Genomic DNA, 21201 nt, shown 5'->3' with positions numbered 1-21201 from the left:
TTTAAAGTTGATCAGAGTGTTTAGGCAGCAGTAATCCATGACTTCCTGTTTCACTGGGATTTTAATATGAGGTGACAGAGGCCTTATTCCCTTATTAATACATCAACATGGGAAAGTCAAATCAAATGAGGGAATAGTGTATTGAGCTTTGTAAGTCAGGGAATGGCTATAAAAAAGATCTATTCCCCAGAAAATGCCCATATCTTTATAGGGCAATACCGTAGTTAAAAAGTTCAAAGCAACTGGAACTGTTACAAACTTGCCTGGAAAAGGGCCCACGTTTATTTTGCCCCCAAGCACAGTGAAGAGAATTCTGTAAAGAGGAATGGTCTCAGATTCCTTGTTCTGTATTCTCAAACCTTATAAAGAATACATTTACTTCAATTAAAGGTTGGATGTTTCTCAAATTGTTTCCAGTGTGACATTAAGTTAATTCACCAAAAGGTGACATTTCTCATAACCCTTTTTACTCATCTTTACCAGGAGTGTCAATAATTGTGGAGGGCACTGTACATACAGCTACCCACTGAGGTAATATACAATCCTGTTCCGATATTTCTATGACAGTGCACACCTCAATACACTTCCATCTCAGGACAGGCAGTTAGTTCATTAAGTAGGAAAGTGCACACATCTTGGGCTGGGATTCTTATCCCAAATTACTGGACAGAGAATTTTGACAGCGTCAGAGCGCGCGCGTCAATGTAGCACTGTTTCCGGTTCGTTCAGAAGTACGTGGCAGCCATCTTGTTTCCCGTTGCCACTTGAATAAAAATAAATAATACACTGAGCCGGACTTCACAGCGAGTGCGAACCCGTTAAAAAGTGAGTAAGAAATCAAATTATATACTTGGTTAATATCTATATGTGAAAGCATTTTATGTCACTCTGGAGTGGGGGGTTATTACTTCACAAATTTTCAATTGCTCTTCTTGTCCAATAGACGATTGTTTTGGAAGATGAACATAGGCGCCATTTCCCTCCCCGCTCTCTGAAGCGCTTATTGGTGGCCAGCTGATAGGAACATAGGCGGCCAGGAAACTGCTCTACTGTGTCCGCCATGTTGGCTCTTGTCTACACTCCGCTTAGTATGATTGGCGATTTCTGTGAGATCCCGAATGGCGTCAGTTTCCGAACGAACTGAACCCTTAGAAACCTTGATTGGTGGAATCTAGTCCGAGGTTTGATTGGTCTGAAGGACAGATCCAAACGTAGTCTTTATTGGTTAGACTGCCCTTCCAAAGCGTTGCAAACTTTCCTTTGATAATCACTGCTTGTTGTTCGGTGCTAGTAACAGACCATTAGTTTTTTATTAGATAGATGATTAGGCTACGCTAGCTTACGCTAGCTATCATGTTAGCCAGTGATACAACAATGAAACCAGCTGCTGACGTGCTTCTTGCATGTGTTTAAAAAATAAATAATATTCTCATTATCGGTCCTTAGCAAGCGTACGAAGTTCTAGCTACGGGAGTAACGTTTATATCCTATGTGGGCTATCAGTCACTAGTACTGCTACTGGGCAATATGAAAGTACCTATGATTGCATTTTCTACCGAAGCCCCCAGTGTTTTACTTGCATCAGAAACAATATGTAGCTAATATGTAACTCATTGCTTAAATGACAAGTGGAGGTAAAAGGACATTTGCGAGGTCTCATTCGTGTATTGACTTTGTCAGCTCTTTTGTGAGTCACATTTATGTGTGCGCACACTCTTCGAGTAGCCTACTTGAAGTCTGTCCTTTGTCCTATGCTGTTCAATATGCCAACAGTTCCTAACCATTCTACTGTGTGTACATGCATTTTATGAGCTGTAGCCCATAGACATAGAATTATCATTATATGTCTTTTGCTGTACCCCACCTTATTGATTAATAATCAAAACATTATTCCATTCATTAGGACTAGCTCTGTTTCAAGATGCATTTTGGAGAAAAAAGGAAATTGCAATTAATTACATGCAATGCCTATTGATATAATTATATTTACATGATATTGCATTTAATAATCTAACTAGCCCTGAACATGCCCTACATGTTTTTACATGGGCCCAGGGGCGGACTGGGATCAAAAAACAGCCCTGGCATTTGCGACACAACAGCCCTATTTCCAAACGCAACACGGATTGTTAACATAAAAAGTCAGAGGACAGATGCCAAACTACCGACATGTTTGCTGTAATTATATGTATTGTCAGTAGGCAGTCATCAGTCAATATCTCTTTCAATAGCCTTTTCACACCGAATGTACTTTTTTGTGCTATTTTCGGCCCAATACATGCGAATTTCGGTGCATTCCTACTTCCAACTACACTTGCTCCCTGCATCCAGTTGTTGCACATCGCTCTCATAAAATTCCCCCATTCTGAAAATGAAAGCAGTGTAATGTTAACTGCTGTTATAAACGGAATGATGACATGAGGTGCGTGTCCACTGGCGATACAGAGCTGACTACGATAGTTATGGAGATATACTCCCTATTCATAGCTTTCATGTGACGTCACAGCTAGGGATGCTCCGATTTATCGGCCACCGATTTAAATCGGCCGATTTCACTCCAAATGACTCAATCGGTGATCGGCAAAAATTGCCGATCGCAAAAAACGATTTTTTAAATGTATTTATTTTTTTAGAATATTTTTCCTGGGGAAGACAGATAATTGAACAGAAAACATAGGAGGACGTAACAGTATGTAAACCATGAAGGCCACGTTTATGATGTCTTTTATACAGCCATATCACTGACTTGGGCTTCAGGCCCTAACTGGGTGATAGGCCAGACTTTTACTATGCCATAAAAATGGGTCTGCGTTTGCTTGGTGCCTAATGGATCAAAACTTTTGTCTAAAAAGCAAAAAATATGTAGGCTATCCAGTCAGTAGGCCTACAGTTATGTATTTAAAAAAAAATCGGTATCGGTATCGGTTGATCTTGAGGAAAAAAATCGATGGTCGGTATCGGCCCCAAAAATCCAGATCGGAGCATCCCTAGTCACAGCATAGTGGAAACGCCCACCTGACGGGCAAAAGGCACTTTTTGCGGGCAAAACCCACTTTTTGCGGGTTAATAACTTTGATTTCACGTGGGTTAGGAAAATAATTCCAACGTGTCCGGATAGAGTAGAAGACAGGGAATCCAACACTATTTGAATGGAGTCGATCCTCCACTCCTATCACCGTGGACACAGCAAGGAGCGAATTCCCGGATATAAATATTCCCTCGCCTCGCTGACAGCGGGAGTTGGGAGTTTCGTCCAGCAGCCGGTGAACGCCCGGTTGATCGAGTTTCATATTAAAAGTATATCTTCTCGGGGTGTCAGCGCGGTGGTTAAGGGCTCAAAATGACCGTATACTGATGGTGAATTTAGCAATAATAGTCTTATGTTTGTACCACCTCCATAACCGGTGTTATTCACGGGAAAAGCCGGTCAAGGAGGCACCCTTTGCAGGTCAATAACTTTGATTCTCCGGGGGTTAGGAAAATAATTCCAACGTGTCCGGATAGAGTAGAAGACAGGGAATCCAACACTATTTGAATGGAGTCGATCCTCCACTCCTATCACCGTGGACACAGCAAGGAGCGAATTCCCGGATATAAATATTCCCTCGCCTTGCTGACAGCGGGAGTTGGGAGTTTCGTCCAGCAGCCGGTGAACGCCCGGTTGATCGAGTTTCATATTAAAAGTATATCTTCTCGGGGTGTCAGCGCGGTGGTTAATTACTCAAAATGACCGTATACTGATGGTGAATTTAGCAATAATAGTCTTATGTTTGTACCACCTCCATAACCGGTGTTATTCACGGGAAAAGCCGGTCAAGGAGGCACCCTTTGCAGGTCAATAACTTTGATTCTCCGGGGGTTAGGAAAATAATTCCAACGTGTCCGGATAGAGTAGAAGACAGGGAATCCAACACTATTTGAATGGTGTCAATCCTCCACTCCTATCACCGTCGTGTATCTTGATAGTTCTTCATGAGTGAGGTGGTCTAAATAGTAGGCAGCCATGTTGAGCGATGTTGCTATGATACTTTTTGCCCATCAGGTTGGTGGTTGCTAGGGAAGAAACCACGTGACTGAAAGCTATGAATGAGTGGAGCGGTTACCCCGCTACCTAAAGCTCTGCTCCTATTGGTTTACCCCGCTACCTAAAGCTCTGCTCCTATTGGTTTACCCCGCTACCTAAAGCTCTGCTCCTATTGGTTTACCCCGCTACCTAAAGCTCTGCTCCTATTGGTTTACCCCGCTAACTAAAGCTCTGCTCCTATTGGTTTACATACTCCAGTTCTATATCGTGGAGCTCCGCCCCATAGGGGAACTCTGCTCCTATTGGTTTAGGGCCCTGGGCATCCGCGATGCAGAACTGCGTGGATGGCCCGGCCGATATCAAATGTTTTGGGCCGTGGTCTGCTGAAATAAGTTATTAATTATTATTAATATATATATATTTTTTATATAATACATTCTGAGCGGCCCAGAGTCTCGCGGCCCTCCTGGCATTTGCCAGGCTTGCCCGGTGGCCAGTCCGCCACTGCATGGGCCTATACTAGTCTAGGCCATGTAACTATCTATGTTGTGGCTGGTCATAAAAGTTAATTTTGGACAATTGAATATCACATGATTCAAAGGTGAGGATGCTAGCTGTCCAAGAAGGCCTCTAATGAGTCATGGCAGAATATTAGCTTAAGAGAGGTTTTTGTGTGGGTCAAATGCAGATGATATAGTCTATGTTATACAATTATCTCTAGGGCATGTTCAGGGCTACAGTAGGCCAATGTTTGTGAGTAATGAGTGAACATCTCTATGCACTCAGGAACATGCGTTGTCGTTAGGATTGGTTGTCTGTATTTCTCAGTTCACAGTTCTGCACAGATTTCCCCTGTGTTGCTTTCTGTGAGGGCGCCCAGCACGAGCAGCATTTTCAGCGAACCTCTTCTAGGATTTTACGTTGGCCTACAGTTGCAATGTGCTCATCATCACAGTCCTCATTTTATTTGTACGCACACTAATTCTTCTTTATGAAAGATAGATATCATTGCCCCATTTAGTTTTTCTTTTCTTTTTTATCTCTAGAGGTACGTCAGTTTTATAGATAGACTAAAAATATTTAGTTTTTCTTTTCTTTTTATCTCTAGAGGTACGACAGTTTTACAACAAAAATGTATCTTAATCGAAGGATTTGCTATCAGTGCATCTATTTGAGTAGGCCTACGTTTAGTACGTTTGTATGCAGGTGTGTCTGTGTGTGTGTGCGCATGACTTTGCCCGTCAGCCCTGATGCTTCTCTTCTTCTGTGTGTCTGTGAAACTGATAGCCCTTCATGTGTGTTTATCTCTAAACAAAGTCAGTGAGCAAACATGTCCTAGCTACCAGCACAAGTCATGGGAAGGTCTCGGCTGCAGTGTGACCTTGCCAGGTGTCATCATGGAGGCATTTCGAGTAGCTTGCACAGGGAGAGAAGGCAGCGTGGCCGCGGCATCACAGCTCTGCTCGAATAGAATTATCTTTGTGCTGTTCTGTAATCATTAACCAGCGTGCTACCTGCCCTGTCCCCCTTTCTACTAAAATAGAAAAGGGAACATTTTGCTTTGTTTCTCTTGAGTCTTTCTTTCTGTCCCTCCCTCCCTCCCATCCTGTTAGCATCGCTCTCCTCTCTGTCCTTCTCCATCCTTCCGGCTCCCCTCCCCCCAATTTATTCATTGATGGAGCAGGTTTGTTCTCTCTCCCTGGCTTGTTTCTCGGTACAGTGGGGATTTGCAGTAATATGCAGGATAAGCCTCAGGTCATTCCACCATCCTCTGTGCAGACTGCCAGCTAAAAGCAACTCTTTCAGCAAATTGCTATGTCTGCTCCTCAAATCTCTCACTTCAGTAGGCCTACACTTCATTTCCAGGGCATTACATTTTCTTAATCTCTTGCCAACCATATCTTTCAGTAGCCTATTGCTGTAGCAAGAAGGTGCACGAACGGCATGCATGTGTGCGTGCAAGCAAGGTTAGCCGTGTGTGTAAAAAGCATCCCTGTCCGTTTAACCGGTCCCATGATGACAGAAAGGCATGTATGACATTGCTGACATGGTTTTATGATGATGCCATTTTTATTGCAGAAGTTGCTGTGAGCATAGTTTTAAGGTCAAGAAGGCGACAACAATGCTTGCGTTTACTGACTTTCTCCCGTATCTGTAAAAATCTTGTTTACCCACAAACATGAGCACAATGTGGAGAACTTTTGTTTGTGTTCATGCTGCTTTATATGGTCAGCTAAACAAGATGATTTCTATGATAACATTTTGTGATGACCTATTTGCCCTTTTGTTGAGTTTGACTATAGGCCTTACATATTTCAATTGTATACTGAGTAGCCTGTTTTTCATCTAGCCTAAGTTGAAATGCCCACATTTTATCAGCAAATGTTATAGGCCTACTACGCTAATTGTAGGCTACTATTCACATAAAATGCATTGCCTATGATTCATTGGCAATAACTTGGTGTTTGTATGGTGCTTACCTGTGACTCTGAGGAAGGGTGTGTGTGTGTGTGTGTGTGTGTGTGTGTGTGTGTGTGTGTGTGAGAGAGAGACTGTGCGTGCGGACATGCACAAATGCTTGCGCACACGTATGAGACGGCAAGTCTGTTTAATATACCGTGGCTCTTTAAATCATGTGGCTGCAACATGCGGCATCCATTCTGACACTCCCTGCGTCCAATCAGAGGCAGCAGAGCTTTTTGCATCACTAGCCTTTGAGCCAATCCATGCGGTAGGGAGGTGGGACTTAGGGAGACATTTAGTTTGACATTGTAAATAAGCAGGGAACAGTTGTCAGAGAGCAGCCAGTGGTTCCTTTCTTCTCTGTCGAGCCATGAGAAACCCAAGATCAGCTGGAGGACACAGAATGCAGAGGCAAGCTACCACGAGCACTTCCTTACTTTATCCCTACAATGTGCTTTTTATAACTTTTATTTCTCTTTTTCTCTGTCGTTCTTTTCTCTCTTCCTCTTTTCTTTCCCTGACCCCTATCCTGCAGCTCAAGGTAACTTAAAACAGGAAGTTGGCTGTCGGTGAAAGGGGGTTGGTTAGAGGAAGGTAGAGGAGCAGGGGGAAGTGTCAGACCTGACAGGCAGGCGTCTCGACCAATAGAATCTGAAGGTTCTTGACTATCATCAAGGGAAGAGCTTAGAGTTGGGCAGGAGCCCGGCCAGAGGCGGGGTTTGAGTATCATGTAGCAGGCTAGATTGCATGTTAAAGGGAAAGGAGGCAGAAGGAGATTTTTGTCTGGGACTCGGGAGTGCCGCTGAGCTGCTGCCGCTTTGCTGCTTTTCTGTTTCTCCTCTTTTTTTCTACTTGTCCTCCCGAGGGCTGTGGCAGGGGTCAACTGAAAGACAAATGCAAGGGTCACTGCTGGAGAGAGAGAAAGAAAGAGAGAGAGAGAGAGCAAGTGATAAATAGACAGACTAGAGAGAGAAAGATACAGGGAGACATTCAGCTATGGGGCATTTGAGGGGACTTGGTCAGAGGAGAAACAGGAGAGAGGGGGGGGTGTTTAGGCAAGGGGGGCGGGGGGGGGGGGGGCGCTGGAGGAGACAGGGTTGTGTAGAGAGGGGGAGGGGTGGAAGAAAGGGGGGTGGTGATCGCTCTTCTTTCTTTCTCTCTCTCTCTCTCTCTCTCTGTCTGGCTGTTAAGCTTTTTAAAGGCAACGGAGTGCCTTTTGTCTGTTTCTGGGGCCGGGGCCTGAGGAAGTGGAGGCTTGAGAGACTTTGTTTGTCGCCCCCCCCTCTCTGTCGCCTCTCAAGGAGACTTGTACAGTAGAGCCTCTCTCTCTCTTCCTCTGTCCTGCTCTCCCACAGCATTCTGCACAACATGAAGGGCACAGGGTAAGTGACCACTGCCTGCACTCATGCTCACACACACACACACACACACACACACACACACAAAAATGACTTAACCACAGACCTGGCAGGTTATCTATCTATCTGGACTCCTACCCTTGTGTACTTTTTCTTGTCTCTCTCTCTCTCTCTCTCTCTCTCTTCTTTGCGCTCTTCTCTGCAGAGATTGGATGCTCTCTCTGTCCTCTACAGTACTCCTCCCCCCCCTCCTCTCGTCCTCTACTTTTCTCCTTGGGAGAAATCTGAGTGCGTGTTTTGGCTGTGTGTGTGTTCGTGTGTGTTTTTTCTGCACCGGACAGCACTCTGCCTTGTTGGCCCGTGTCCTTCAATTGTCACTCCAGTACAGTAGTGTTGACATCTGTAGCATAAATTTGGCAAAATCAAAAGTGGTGTGGTTTTAAAAACAATTTCCACAGTTCATTAGATTTGTTGAATGTTCAGTTGTTTTTTCTCTTTGAGTTGATTTTGTTATAAATGTGTAGCTTGTTTGTTTGCAACCCTGCTGGTATGTTTTGACTTTGGACCAGGCAGTGAGTAGGGCAGAACTGGGCCTGTGTGTTATTGACTCTGTAGTGTTAGGCCGGTGCTATGCTCCGAGGCTTCAAAGTCATTCAGAATGGTCACGTCATGGCCGTTGCTGTGGTTGCGGTCCAGGGCTTGTCCAAGGCCTGGTCCTTGGCGTGTTGTTTACACTGGAGTGACAGTGATGCAGAGCAGAGTCCAAGATGGCTCTGGCGTTTGGGGGACATATCAGGGGCCAGATAGTTGTGTGTGTGTGTGTGTGGCGGGGGGGGGGGGGGGTCCTTGGGGGTTTGAAGTGTGTCCGGTGGTGATGGCTGGTACAGAATCATGCTCCTTAATCTCAAATGTGACACACAGTGTTGTCAGCTTTTGATTTGATCTCTTTTGATGGAATCTTGGTCCATCTCTGCTCCGTTATACCTCCCCAGCCCTCCTCCCTAATTGAAAGTTTCCATCGGAGCTTGGGACAAAACCAAGTCCCGGGGAGAGAGAGAGAGGACTAAAAATAACTCTTGAGTTGAAGCCCTGCGTGCCAAATACCTGTGCCGGTCGCCGTTTGCATGAGATTTGAATATAATTGAAGCTCCCTCGTATTTCACAGTAGTCACCATTGCATATGTTTCTACACATATGCAGACATGCTGAATAGCCCAGCTTTGTGCCTATTCATTTGCCCTTTGCAGCCCTGCTTTGTGCATCTTGTCAATACCATGATCCAAACTGTCAGGCACAGTTTACTGGTGCTTTTTTTGTGGCTGAAATGCAGGTAGCTTTGGCCCTGCCCACCTTGACGCCAGAGCTGGGCCTAGTGCTGGATGAAGGTCACAGGAATGTGAGACAGGCTCCCGCAGTCTCTGTCAGCGAAGAGAGGGACAAGCAGATAGAGAGAGAGATGAAAGGACAATGCAACGGAAGAAGGACAGAGGAAGGAAAATGGAGAGACTAAGAGAGGTGTGATTTTGTTCGCCGATGCCCCTTCATACAGTGAAGATAAAACCATGGGGTTCTGCAGTGAAAGTTGAAAAACCTGTCCTGTCTCCCTGGCGCTCTCTCACTTCCCTCTCCACCTTTCCCCCCCTCTCTTTCCTTGCTCCCGCCCCCCCCCCCCCCCCCCCCCCTCGTTTCTCTCTCCTCTGTTGAATGACCTTGGGAGATCAGTGACTACTGCTTCCTGTAGTTGGTTTGAAGCAGAACCAAGGGCAAAGTTTGCGGGGGCGTCTTTGACACGGGTCAGGGATAGCTGTCAGCCATTATTACAGCACTGTCTCTTCTCAGGCGCAAAATCCCCCACAGATCAGAATGTATGCAGGTTATGTGTTGGTTAATTTGTAATTCCTGGCTGAGAACTCCTATGTTTTGCAAGAGTAGATCATTTACCTGTGCTCACTGCAATGGACATTTTTTTTTTTTCCTTTCCGCCGACTTTCTACATTTGCCCTGAATGAGTATGCTGCCTAGTCCTTAATAGGAAGGGCCTCTATTTACTCTTTTTTTTTCTTCCTCCTATTGCTTTATCACATTTCTATAGTGTTGCTGAGTCGTACAGATGTTGTTTGCTTTTCCCACAGATTATTTTGAATACTAAAATATAGTGACTGAACAAGTTGTGGTGGGAGCTCTCAATGTCATTACCCATAATGTGAGAAGAGAAAGTAGGCTATGTCACGTGTAAAAGAACCCACTTCTGCTTGGAAAATGTCATAAAAATGTCCCAGAGGCTCAAGGTTCCGAGCCACTTTCCTTGAAGTGACCTTTTTCCATTGTTGATGTTGGATTGTTGATTGTCCTCCCATAATCTCCCTCTCGGTCTCTCTCACCTCCCTCAGGGTGGTTTATCTGATAAGGCTCTGCGTCTGCCCTCATTGGTTTGTTGTTTCCACAACAATCAAAAAAAGTGGAGCATGGTAGGAAGGGAGGTGTTAAGACAAGAGGTGATTGACACTAGACGTTGTCCTTGGTGTTAGTCTCATTTGACTCTGTCAGTGTCAGAAATGACTTGACTTCATTTGTGAAGAGACCTGTGATTATTTGCCTAAGATACGTAGGCCTACACAAAGTTAGACAAACAAGTTCAATGTTTGCATGAAAAGGCAGGGCTGTAGTTGGTTCAATCACATGCTAGGCTACACGGGCCAAAGCATTATAGTACTGTCTTGTTAAAGGGACACATTACAGAAATGTTATCTCCAAAGTCATTTTGCTTTAAGGAGTGAGCTCACCATTATTACCTAAATTAGCTGCTGTCTGGTTTGTTTACATCCATCCAGCATCCATAAGCATTTAAGCACTGTGCTAACAGTACATCTATCACTTGTATGAACGTGCATCTCCGCTCGTGCCTCTGTTACACGTTACACGGAAGTTTATCATTCTGACTATTAGCCTACTTCCTGGTCCAATAAAAGACTATTTTCTCGCTTAGTTGCTTAGTTTTGTATACTTCCTGGCTATTTAGACAACAAAGACCACTTTGAAACAACAACAAAGACCATACCTTTCTGTTTAGTCATGGTGACAAACTGACAATTGGTGACATTTTCCTTTTTAAAGGTCATTCCAGTTTAGGGTTTTGCTTAGGCTACCAGCTTGGGCTAACAATTAGTCTAATCATGTTAGTGATGAACAAAATGCCTGATATCCCCTCATGAAGTCTAGTTAGCCATTGAACGATCAGCCAGGATATTGTTGTTTTTCTTCACCCGCTCCCCCAGTGTAATTGTGCAGGCTGTGAACGGTGTCTCAACAGGCTGGATTAATGAGTTAGCCAGATAACTTCTGTAAACATTTTGTTCCATGTCAGGAAGTCATGGCACCATGACTTTGAATCGGTATCCCTTTAACCTGCCTCCAGACTTTGCTAACGTGTGTGTGTGCGCGTTCATAGCCTTTTTTGAACGAATGGCACTTCATTAGTCAATTAGGCCTTTGTCTACTGTCGACCATTGACAGTAGATTGTATGTGTTCCTCTGCTGTGTGCCTGGCAGGGTTATTGTTCCCTCGGTGCAGTTCAGGTCAGCTCAGAGGGTTTGTTCCTCTCGCTGCCTCCAGTAGGCCTCCAGGTTTCCTATGTCCTCCATGCCTCATTAACCCTCAAACGACAGCAGGGTAAAGCCGTTTTCTCTCTCTACGCATTTTAGTTAGTAATTTTCCATCGGCCCGTGCATTTACCCCACCATCTCCCCCATAACTTCCCCTCTAGGGTTCGGAAGAGGGCACGTCTGTTAGTACGCTACTCTTTGTGCTGAGGAAGTTCTGAATCTGAAAACGTCTTTGCCATGGCAGGCTCTCCCTGGCGGATCTGAATGGACTGGACAGGTGTACGTTCGGAAATGGTGATGGCCAAGTCCATCTATCCTTCTAGGGGGTTTGGAGAACTTTCCACCATTTAGCTTGCACCTGTCCAGAGTCCAGACCTTTCAGGCTTTCTGGGGCGAGTCCGTAAGGGCCCAGGTAAGGCAGTGTCATTTTCCTATTGGAACACAGCCCTTATGCTGCTTGGAGTGGCTGGCTGCGTCCCTGCCTGATGTGCCAGGGGGAAAGCAGCAGAGGCTAGGGCTGGCAGAACAACAATACTGCTGATTCAGCTCCTGCTTGCAGAACAGCATTGACTTTCTCAGAGAGAGAGAGAGAGAGAGAGAGAGAGAGAGAGAGAGAGGGGAAGAGGAGTAGAGGAGTGATGGTGGGGCTGTCAGTGGCGGTGGTGCGGTCAGTGCCGACGAAGCACAAGCACAGCGCGCAGGTCAGAAACCCAATGCTATCTCTCTCTCTCTGACCTGCTGAAGGACAACAGAGCCGCAGAGAAGAACACGGCACGGCACAGCATCGCCCAGCAGACACATAGCATTATGTAGCATAAGCACAGCACTGCACCGCAAAGAACAGCATCGCACAGGGCAACATCATTTTGTGCACAGCGCAGCATACCAGCACAGAACTAGGAGCAAGAGCGCACCGCTGCAGAACAGAGTGCAGGCCAGCAGACCCAGAGCAGCATTACAGCACAGGGCAACAGAGCGTCGTACTGCGCAGCGCGGCGCTAACACGGCCGCAGAGTTGTATTTGCTGAGGTTAGCCAGAAGCCTAACGCATTCATCATCGTCATCGGGACTGGTTCAAGGTGTGCAACTGATATTATCGTCCACTAAAGGATATCAAAGGAACATTTGGAGAGGATTTACCCAGTAAGGCGATGTTAATATCTATTGACCGTTAGAATGTGTAGGACTATGAGCGGAATTGCTGGAGGTTGTGTTCTCGCCTGTCTATGGCCCGAAATAAAGTTTCCATTCATGTGAGGACGGAGAAACTAGGCTATATCAATATAGGTAGAGTATGCTATACGACATACGCCCTGAGGCATGTTCATGGAGATCGACTCTCTAGCCGAACTCACTCTCTCTCTCTCTCTCTCTCTCTCTCTCTCACACACACACACACACACACACACACCCTTTCCCACTCATTCACACACACCGTTTTTCTCTCACACATACACATTTCCCATCTCTCTCTCTCTCTCGCTCTCTCACTACCCCCTCCTCCCCCTATCTTTCCTCCTCTGCGGCGGTGTATGTATATTGAAGGTCGTAGGGTCACAGAGAGAGCTGGGGAAATGAATCACGCGGTCTCTCTAGTCTCTCTGAGAGAAAAGCACAGCTCCTACAGTAGTGTAGTCAGCTGGGTGTTGGAGTGTTTGAATGTAAGCAGAGACAACTGGCGTGGTTAGGCCCTACTCGTTTATTTATGGATTTGTATTGTTCATTAATTGAAGTGTTTGCTCTTAATTCACCCACCTCACTCCCCCTTCTCCATTTCCCTGGTCCACGGTGAAAATTAATGAATGAATGAATGGTCTTTATTGTCATTGCTATAGTACAGGTACCAAACAACGAAATTTGGGAGGGGGGGCTCCCCTGGTGCTAGGAAAGAAAACTAAACTAAAAAAACAAGAAGGGAAAGGAGCTGGTTTACATAAATAAGGCTATGTACACTATCCACTATACTATACTGTACAGATAAAAAATCGCACTGTTGCTGTGGTAATTTGTCTGTAATGGTCTTGAGTGAATCTTCTATTTGTCATTTCTTATCTGGCTACCAGTTGAAGAGGCCCTCCCCATACACACATACTGTACACACACACACACACACACACACACACACACACACACATTTCCTGGTGATATCTATCACAAGATCATCTCCTGATGCTTCTCTGAAAATGTAGAGCTTGTAAAAATAGACTAACAAATTCTCAGACTTGTTCCTGTCATTTTACATGCGATTGCATTGTCATGCTCCAGCCCAGTCAGAACAGACAAAGACAAGGGACAGTAAGAGGGCATTCAGTCTTCGGGCTTAGCTAGTATCCCCGAATGACTACAAATCCCATCACCATTACTGTCATCTTTGCCCTCTGGAATGCTGGGATTGTTTGTTGGGACGCTGGTCAGGGATGGCAGGATTTCATGCAGCTGGAGGCATCAAACTCATTTTGGAGGTCAATCGCCGTCCTGAAAGTGCTCTGATCCATTTCGCCTCCTCCTTCCCCATTTGTCATTGATGCTAGATTTCAAAAATAAATGACGGAATTGAATGATCAGGGTTTTAAAGCGACTTCCTTTGTTCTGCTCAGGTCTAGGCTGGTCATAGAGGACTTTAAGAGCTGTGTATTGAGAAGCTTGCCCAGCGAAAAAAGAGGGAGAAGGCGCTCCCCCCCCATCCTCTCTGTCTTTGTGCTGTCATGCTTCTCTCCCTCTCCCTTGCTCGTGTTTGACCCACATAGCTGCTTTGCATAGCTGTCTAACTGAGGCCCTGTCTGTCTTTTTAACTCCCCCTGTTAAAGCCTTTGGCACATTGTCTCAGCATTGGATTATGGCTGAACTGTACAAGTCACTTGACACACACACACACACACACACACGCACACACAGAGACAGACGTTAAATGGGTTCCCAGCCACCCAGTTATTACACTTGTGTCTCCCCTCTTGTCTCTCTTTCTCCTGCCGACAGAGAGAGGGAAAGAAAGGAGAGAAGGGAACAGAGAGGTTTACTTGCAGACACGCTCAGGCAGGCTGGCCCAATATTCACATAGCAGATTCCTGGCATGCCATAGTAACCTGGCGTCTCTTCTTACACAGACCCCATATATAAGGACGTGTGTGTGTGTGTGTGTGTGTGTGTATGGCCACCATAATAATTTATAAAACTTTACATTATAATAACTTACATTGCAGTGAGTGCATACATTTTTCAGTATGGTCCCAGCGGGAATCAAACCCACAACATTGTTAGCGCAGTGCTCTACCAATGGAGTCACACTCAGGACTGTCCTCAGACAGAGGGTCAGCACCCTACAAGTGATGTGAGCTTTTGTTTCACACTGGGAACGATTGAGACATTGAAAATCATGCAGGCATGCAGCTCAGTCGTTAGGCATGTCAACACTTGGGAAGGACAGAAATAGACGTGGCCTCGTCTTATTTTAGATTTCACTGTATTCTAATTCTAGGTTATCCTATGTAGTTCTGGGAGCGCTGGGCAGCAGCGGCCGGTGACGTTCAGCTCTGGTGTTCAGTGACTGAGATTGTTTGTCCTTTCAACTCACTAAGGCTACTAATTGTGTGGGTTGTACCTGACCTTGTGCCCTCTCTCTCTCTCCTCTCCCTCTCTCTCCCCATCCTCCTCTCTTTCACCTCCTTCCCTCTCTCTCCCCCCCTTCCCCCTCCCCTCTCTCGACAGCAGTGAGCATGTCTGCAGATTCGTTTGGAGCTGGGGGGAGCGATGCTCAGCAGAGCCTGCAGTCCTTCTGGCCCCGCGTCATGGAGGAGATCAGGAACCTCACTGTGGTACGCGCTCCGTCTCTCACTCAAGTCATTCACATGCACACACTTTCGCGTTGACTGACCTGACGCAGTCAACGTGTTAATGTACTGCCTATATGTTGTGCTGTTGTTGTGTGTCCCCCCCCCTAACGCCACTTGGCTCTGTTTCAGAAGGATTTCCGCGTGCAGGAGTTACCTCTCGCCCGTATCAAGAAAATCATGAAACTGGATGAGGATGTAAAGGTAGGAGGCGAGGTTTTCAACGACGTGTCCACATCAACACTTGATCCTGCCATTCAACACCATGGTGACATATATGAGCCTATTAGTCTCTGTAGGTAGAGTGTGTGTGTGTGTGTGTGTGTGTGTGTGTCAGGACTCACCTTGTCCAGAGCAGTGTCCTGTAAGCATCAGCTTAAGTAAGAGGAGGGTTAAAGGGTTAAAAAGATCAGGCGATCACTGATATACTTTAGACTCTTTCTTTTGCTCGCCATGACGCAGCTGTTTCCACCGTGCGTGTGTTGGGAGACGGGTTAAAGTGGGACCATCACTTTACATAGGCTTACCATGGCATAGTGTAGTGCTTATCATTTCTTTGGCGAAAAGAACTGCTTAATGTCACTGTGTGTGTATGTGCATTTTTGGGGAAAATAACAGCTTAATTTCACTACCTGAGTAGTGGATGTGCGCATTTTGCGGAAAACGAACAGCTTAGGGTTAGGTGTGTGTGTGTGTGTGTGTGAGCACGCTCGCATGTGTGAATTTGATATAATTCACGTCTCCCCAGATGATCAGTGCGGAGGCTCCAGTACTGTTTGCCAAGGCAGCACAGATCTTCATCACAGAGCTTACTCTAAGGGCCTGGATCCACACAGAGGACAACAAGAGACGCACACTACAGGTGAGAGAAATCTCTTCCCGCCCTCTCCCCTCCCTCCTCATCTATCACATTCATTCTCTCCTTATCGTCACCCCCCCCCCCCCCTCAACCAACCTCTGTTCTCACCCCCCCCCCCCCAGTCCACACACAGGTTAGGTCTCAGTTGGTATTTGATGGACACACACACACACACTGTGTGCACACATACAGTACACAGTGTCCTACTCCCAGTGCGTGTGGAGAGGCCCCACACCAGAGGACTCCCTCTGTCACTCCCAGTCGGCCCTGGAAGCAAAGGTGACCCAGTGTTCCCAATGCACTTTTGCCTGCATGGAGCAACAAAATAACATGGGTTCCGAGATGTCGCTGGAGAAACTTTTTTTCTTTTTTCCTTTCCTGGGAGCGTTGATCAGAGTGGGTTGGAAAGCCAGGGCCAGCCTCACCTGGGTGTCAAAGAGGGGAAGCCACAGACTCAAAGTGCCCCCTTTCTCTGTTTCCATTCACATGCCTCTAAGTTATGCGTGTTAGGATTGGACGGTTTCCAATTTTTTATTTAATTTAATCGTTAAACCCTTCCAGAATAAAACCCCAGTTTTCGGTTAAACCGCGGGATTCAAAATGACATTGTTGTAGGGCTTTGTCGGAGCTGCCAATTTCAGTTTTTGAATACTGCTCAATAATCACTGAAATATATTTCATAAAAACCACATGCCTCTTTCTCATTAAATCAATGTGACTGACTCGTCTTGAACTGTCCTAAGTCTATGAGAAAAGAAAACGCTATCAAAATAAAAGTACCCATTGTAGAGCTTTCAAAATAAATTTAGTAATACGCCGTGGATAAATACAGCATTACATTTGCAGTCACTTAGTGATTGCGTATCCTTCTGAGAAGCAGTCATGGTTCACACGATTATGATTGCTTGATAGTATTTTTTTTTACAGATTTGACAAATTACATTTTTTACAAAACGTTCTATCATCACTTTCAATAGCGTCTTCAACCACCGACAGTGGCGCTGGACAAACACTCTTCAGGCGTTTATTATATATAGCAATTTATGATGGTTTTATGACGGTATTAACAAAAACCATGCTATTTTCTAAACATCAGTGGAAAGCGGTTGACTTTTGATTTGGGCCTTTTGATTTCCACCGGAGAAGGGGATCCGTCACTTACAGGCTCACAACAATAGGCAGTCATCTCTCATTCTGCTCGCTCCTCTTTCACCTTCTTCATGCCAATCTTTTTTTTGTTGTTTTTTTTTGTTGATTTTATCCCTTTTTCACCCAATTTGGTATCCAATTGAACCCAACCTAGCATCCAATTATCCCCTGCCTATTGCGTAGGATCCGCCGCACGACCCCGTGGCCGGCAGTCCCAGAGGAGGCCGCTAGGCAGACTAGCTGACTGGCTCCTCGAGCCCAGCACCGTTATTCCGGCACCCCGGGGGCGCTGTTGCGCGGCGGATCCTTGTCCGGAAATATTCCTATACCGCCCTCGGGAGCGGCCGCTCAATATGCCGCTCCCTGTGTGTGCCCCGGCCATATCCGGGTCTGGCGAGCTGGGATTCGATCCCAGTCCCCGGTGGGCAGCTTGCACTAGTGGCTAGTGCTTAGACCGCTACACCACCGCGGGGCTTCTTCATGCCAATCTTACACACAGACTCGTCAAGATTTGCTGGCTTGCTCTTGTCATTCGGTCAGAACCTGAAATGCTTCCAAATTGCAGCAGTTGCTTTTTTTTTAGGGACCAAGCTTGCGCTCGGCATAACTTTTTCTAATTCTCCGTTCTGAGGAGAAGCTGTCACGTGACATGTGATTATGATTGCTTCTAAATAGTATTTTTTGACAGGTTATTTATTTGACAAATTACATTGTTTACAAAACGTTCTGTCATCATTTTCATAGCATCTTCAACCACACATACAGTAGTGCTGGACGAACACTCTTAAGGCGTCGTTTATTATTTATCGCAATTTATGATGGTTTTATGACGCTATTGACAAAAAACGTTGCTATTTTTTAATACAGGGGTTTTCGATTAAACCAAAAAAACGCCCAACCCTAATGTGTGTCTGTGTGCATAAATAAACTTTTCTGTTTCCTCTAAAACATCTTCTAAAGCTGTTTTAATTGTGTTTTATGTTACAACGTAGAAATAGCTCACCAATTTACCTCAAGTTCCTCACATGTTAAATGCATTTTACACCACAGATGGTGATTTAGGGGTGTGTGTGTGTGTGTGTGTGTATTAATAAGACAGATTTGTTTGTAAGCCCCTCCTCCCCTCCCCCCTGCCACACAATCAGGGCCAGGATTCCATTGTGCCGATGGCATGACGATCAGGGTCGCCATGACGACGCTCATCAATATAACAACTATGGATGTGACCTGGTGTTACCAGATATTAATCACAGTGCTAAGAATAGCTGCTGATGTGGGGGGTCTGTACTGCCAATATCCTGTGGAAAATTCCACAGAGACGCATGCTGGGGTGGGCTGGGTCTGAAGAGCCTGTTGATGTCAGAAAAACGGCACAACTATCCTGTTCCTCAGTGTAGCTGAGAGCAATGATTAATGTTCTGTTATTTTTGTAATGTGAAGGTCTTGCCATTTGTTGTTTCTGTAGAGACGGGTATATATTACTCACTGCGAGTGTTGACCTTCCTATAGCTCAGTTTTCAAAACTGTAGTACTGTATGTTCTAGTTTAATCTGGATGGGAAGTTTATTTAAACTCTTCAATAGCTTTCAGATTGCTATTTTTGGAAAGAACAGAACTCCACGTACAAACTGCATTTTTTCGATACAGTTTCTGCAGATATTGAATATGAAGCATAACTCATTCAACCTCTATTCCATTTCCTGTGTTTCAGAGGAACGACATTGCCATGGCAATAACAAAGTTTGACCAGTTTGATTTCCTGATCGACATTGTGCCCCGGGACGAGCTCAAACCCCCCAAACGACAGGTGGGAGACAAAACCAGGATGAGGTCATCACTGTGACTGTTGCATCTGAACCCAGTCTGGCCGAAAACACTGTTCATGTATATATGTGTTTGTCCTGGAGAGAGAGACAGAGTGAGAGAGTAAGTGAAAGGTAGAGAAAAACAGAGGAGAAGTGAGACAGGGGAGAGAGGAAAAATAGAGGACCAGTGAGACAGGGGAGAGAGAGAGCAAGGTGAAGATTAGGTTTCAAAGGAGGAAAGAGGAGAGGGAAAGGAAGAGAGGGTTGGTGCAGAGGTGAACACTGCAGCCAGCAGTTTAAGTCTCAGGCCAAACATCACTGTCTGACAGACATGATGGCACTGCACTGTGTGTGTGTGTGTGTGTGTGTGTGTGTGTGTGTGTGTGTGTGTGTGTGTGTGTGTGTGTGTGTGTGTGTGTGTGCGCGCGTAAAAGGCTGTCCTCTGTCAAATGCAGTTCCATCTCTGACAGCCTAGGGGTGCTGTAAACATCCTTGACTGGAAGCTGGCGTTTGGCGAGGGCTTTCAGTCGGATGTTTGCAGCGTCCGGCTGCCCCTGACCAACATAAACAAATGCCACCAACACCATACATTAACTGTCTTCCTGCCCTATGTCAAGTAATTTAAAAAAAATGCCAGGGTTCGTTTCCAAAGGAAACCAAAATGGGTCAGCTGGAGCCACCATTTCCTTGAAAGCCATTCCAAGCATCATAATCACAATCATGAAAACACGGGGAACTGTATTCTACTGTACTTGTTTGTGGGACCAGTATGGTTTTGACCACAAGTCGCCAGAGAGTCTGTGACCAGGGGTGTAAACATCCTACACTCTCAGCTGTGACATCACCGAGCTGGGAGAGGGGTGTTTACGCTCATGGTGACGGGGAAACCGTCGCCTCCGACCCATCCCAGGCCCTGCTGGCCCACAGGAGGCTGTGTGTCCCTCCCTGTCTTTGACCTCCTAACACTCATAAGTATGGATATTATTATTATACAAATTTGTATTGCATATAGTGTATGAAGACACAAGCACAAATATGTGGTGTTCAAAAATGTGTTATGTCACTGAAGTGGCTCTCCCTTCACAGTGGATGAGTAGAAAATAAAATAATATTGCTTCAAGGTATTTTTTTGTGTTCTCGTTTTGAATGTTCTGTAAAGTATTGCTTAGTCGGTGAAGATACTGCCGGCTCTACCAAAGACCAGAGTGTTCACCAGTCTGATGTGAAGGTCTCCCAGTGTGAAGGGAACAGATTGCATTACTCACCCGGCCTCAGGCCCATTAGTTATTCATTGGGCTCCTTGCCTATAGTGTTACAACGGCAAAAATAATTGATGGAGATGTAACAGACTGATATGGCCTCTCTCTCTCTGTCCTCTGCAGGAGGAGGTGCGTCAGTCGGTGGCGCCAGCGGAGCCGGTGCAGTACTACTTCACCCTGGCCCAGCAGCCGGGAGCCGTGCAGGTCCAGGGCCAACAGCAGGGCCAGCAGGCTACAGGCCAGACAGCGACCACCATACAGCCTGGCCAGATCATCATCGCTCAGCCACAACAGGGACAGGTACATTAATACACACACACACACACACACACACACCACAATGATATAACGGAACAGATCGTTAGTTGCCCAATTGCAACACCCTCACATTAACTACACCAGATTCTCAGTAGTCCTGTGAAGTCTACTATTAAAATGGCGTAAAAGGTAATAACACTCAGGTTTTTATTGATAATAGCCTTGGCAGATGCACTGTATTCAGATTAAAGCCTGAACACTTTCCCACCAGCAGGGATGAATGACCCCATACACCCCCAGCTCTTCAAGCACAATGCACAATGCACACACAGACACACACACACACACACACACACCTTGCAGCCAAGCTCAATGGCCATGCTGGGAGAACATTTGAGTCATGCAGTGTAACCAGTGTCTGTCCTGCAGTCTCAGCCCCCCCTCTCAGACCTATACACAGTAGTCACTCCTCTCTTCCTCCTTTCCTCTCCCAAGGGAGCCCCACATCACAGTACAGTGTAGAGAGAGAGTCCCCCCCCCTCCCCCCCCGCTCTCTTCTGCCTCTCTCCAGAGCAGCAGACGTTATGGTTTGCTTC

The 21201-nt window shown here is 45.9% G+C and overlaps 1 protein-coding gene across 3 annotated transcripts; it reads left to right on the top strand.

The window, feature by feature from the left end:
- The first annotated feature begins 763 nt into the window (after nt 1-763).
- LOC308172877 (nuclear transcription factor Y subunit gamma) lies at nt 764-20735 on the top strand. Of its 3 annotated transcripts, none has more exons than XM_080547827.1 (6): nt 764-825; nt 15157-15260; nt 15411-15479; nt 16024-16137; nt 18995-19090; nt 20471-20735. In XM_080547827.1, coding segments are annotated over exons 1-6 (570 nt in total). In that variant the 5' UTR covers nt 764-824; the 3' UTR covers nt 20657-20735. The 3 variants fall into 3 exon arrangements, with proteins under 3 accessions (XP_080403953.1, XP_080403954.1, XP_080403955.1); XM_080547828.1 differs by lacking the exon at nt 764-825 and adding an exon at nt 7822-7869; XM_080547829.1 differs by lacking the exon at nt 764-825 and adding an exon at nt 9244-9360.
- Nucleotides 20736-21201: the final 466 nt, after the last annotated feature.

This window comes from Nansenia antarctica (genome assembly GCF_963989245.1).
Source record: "Nansenia antarctica genome assembly, chromosome: 17".
NCBI lineage: Eukaryota > Metazoa > Chordata > Actinopteri > Argentiniformes > Microstomatidae > Nansenia > Nansenia antarctica.
This window is presented reverse-complemented; position numbering and strand designations above follow the sequence as displayed.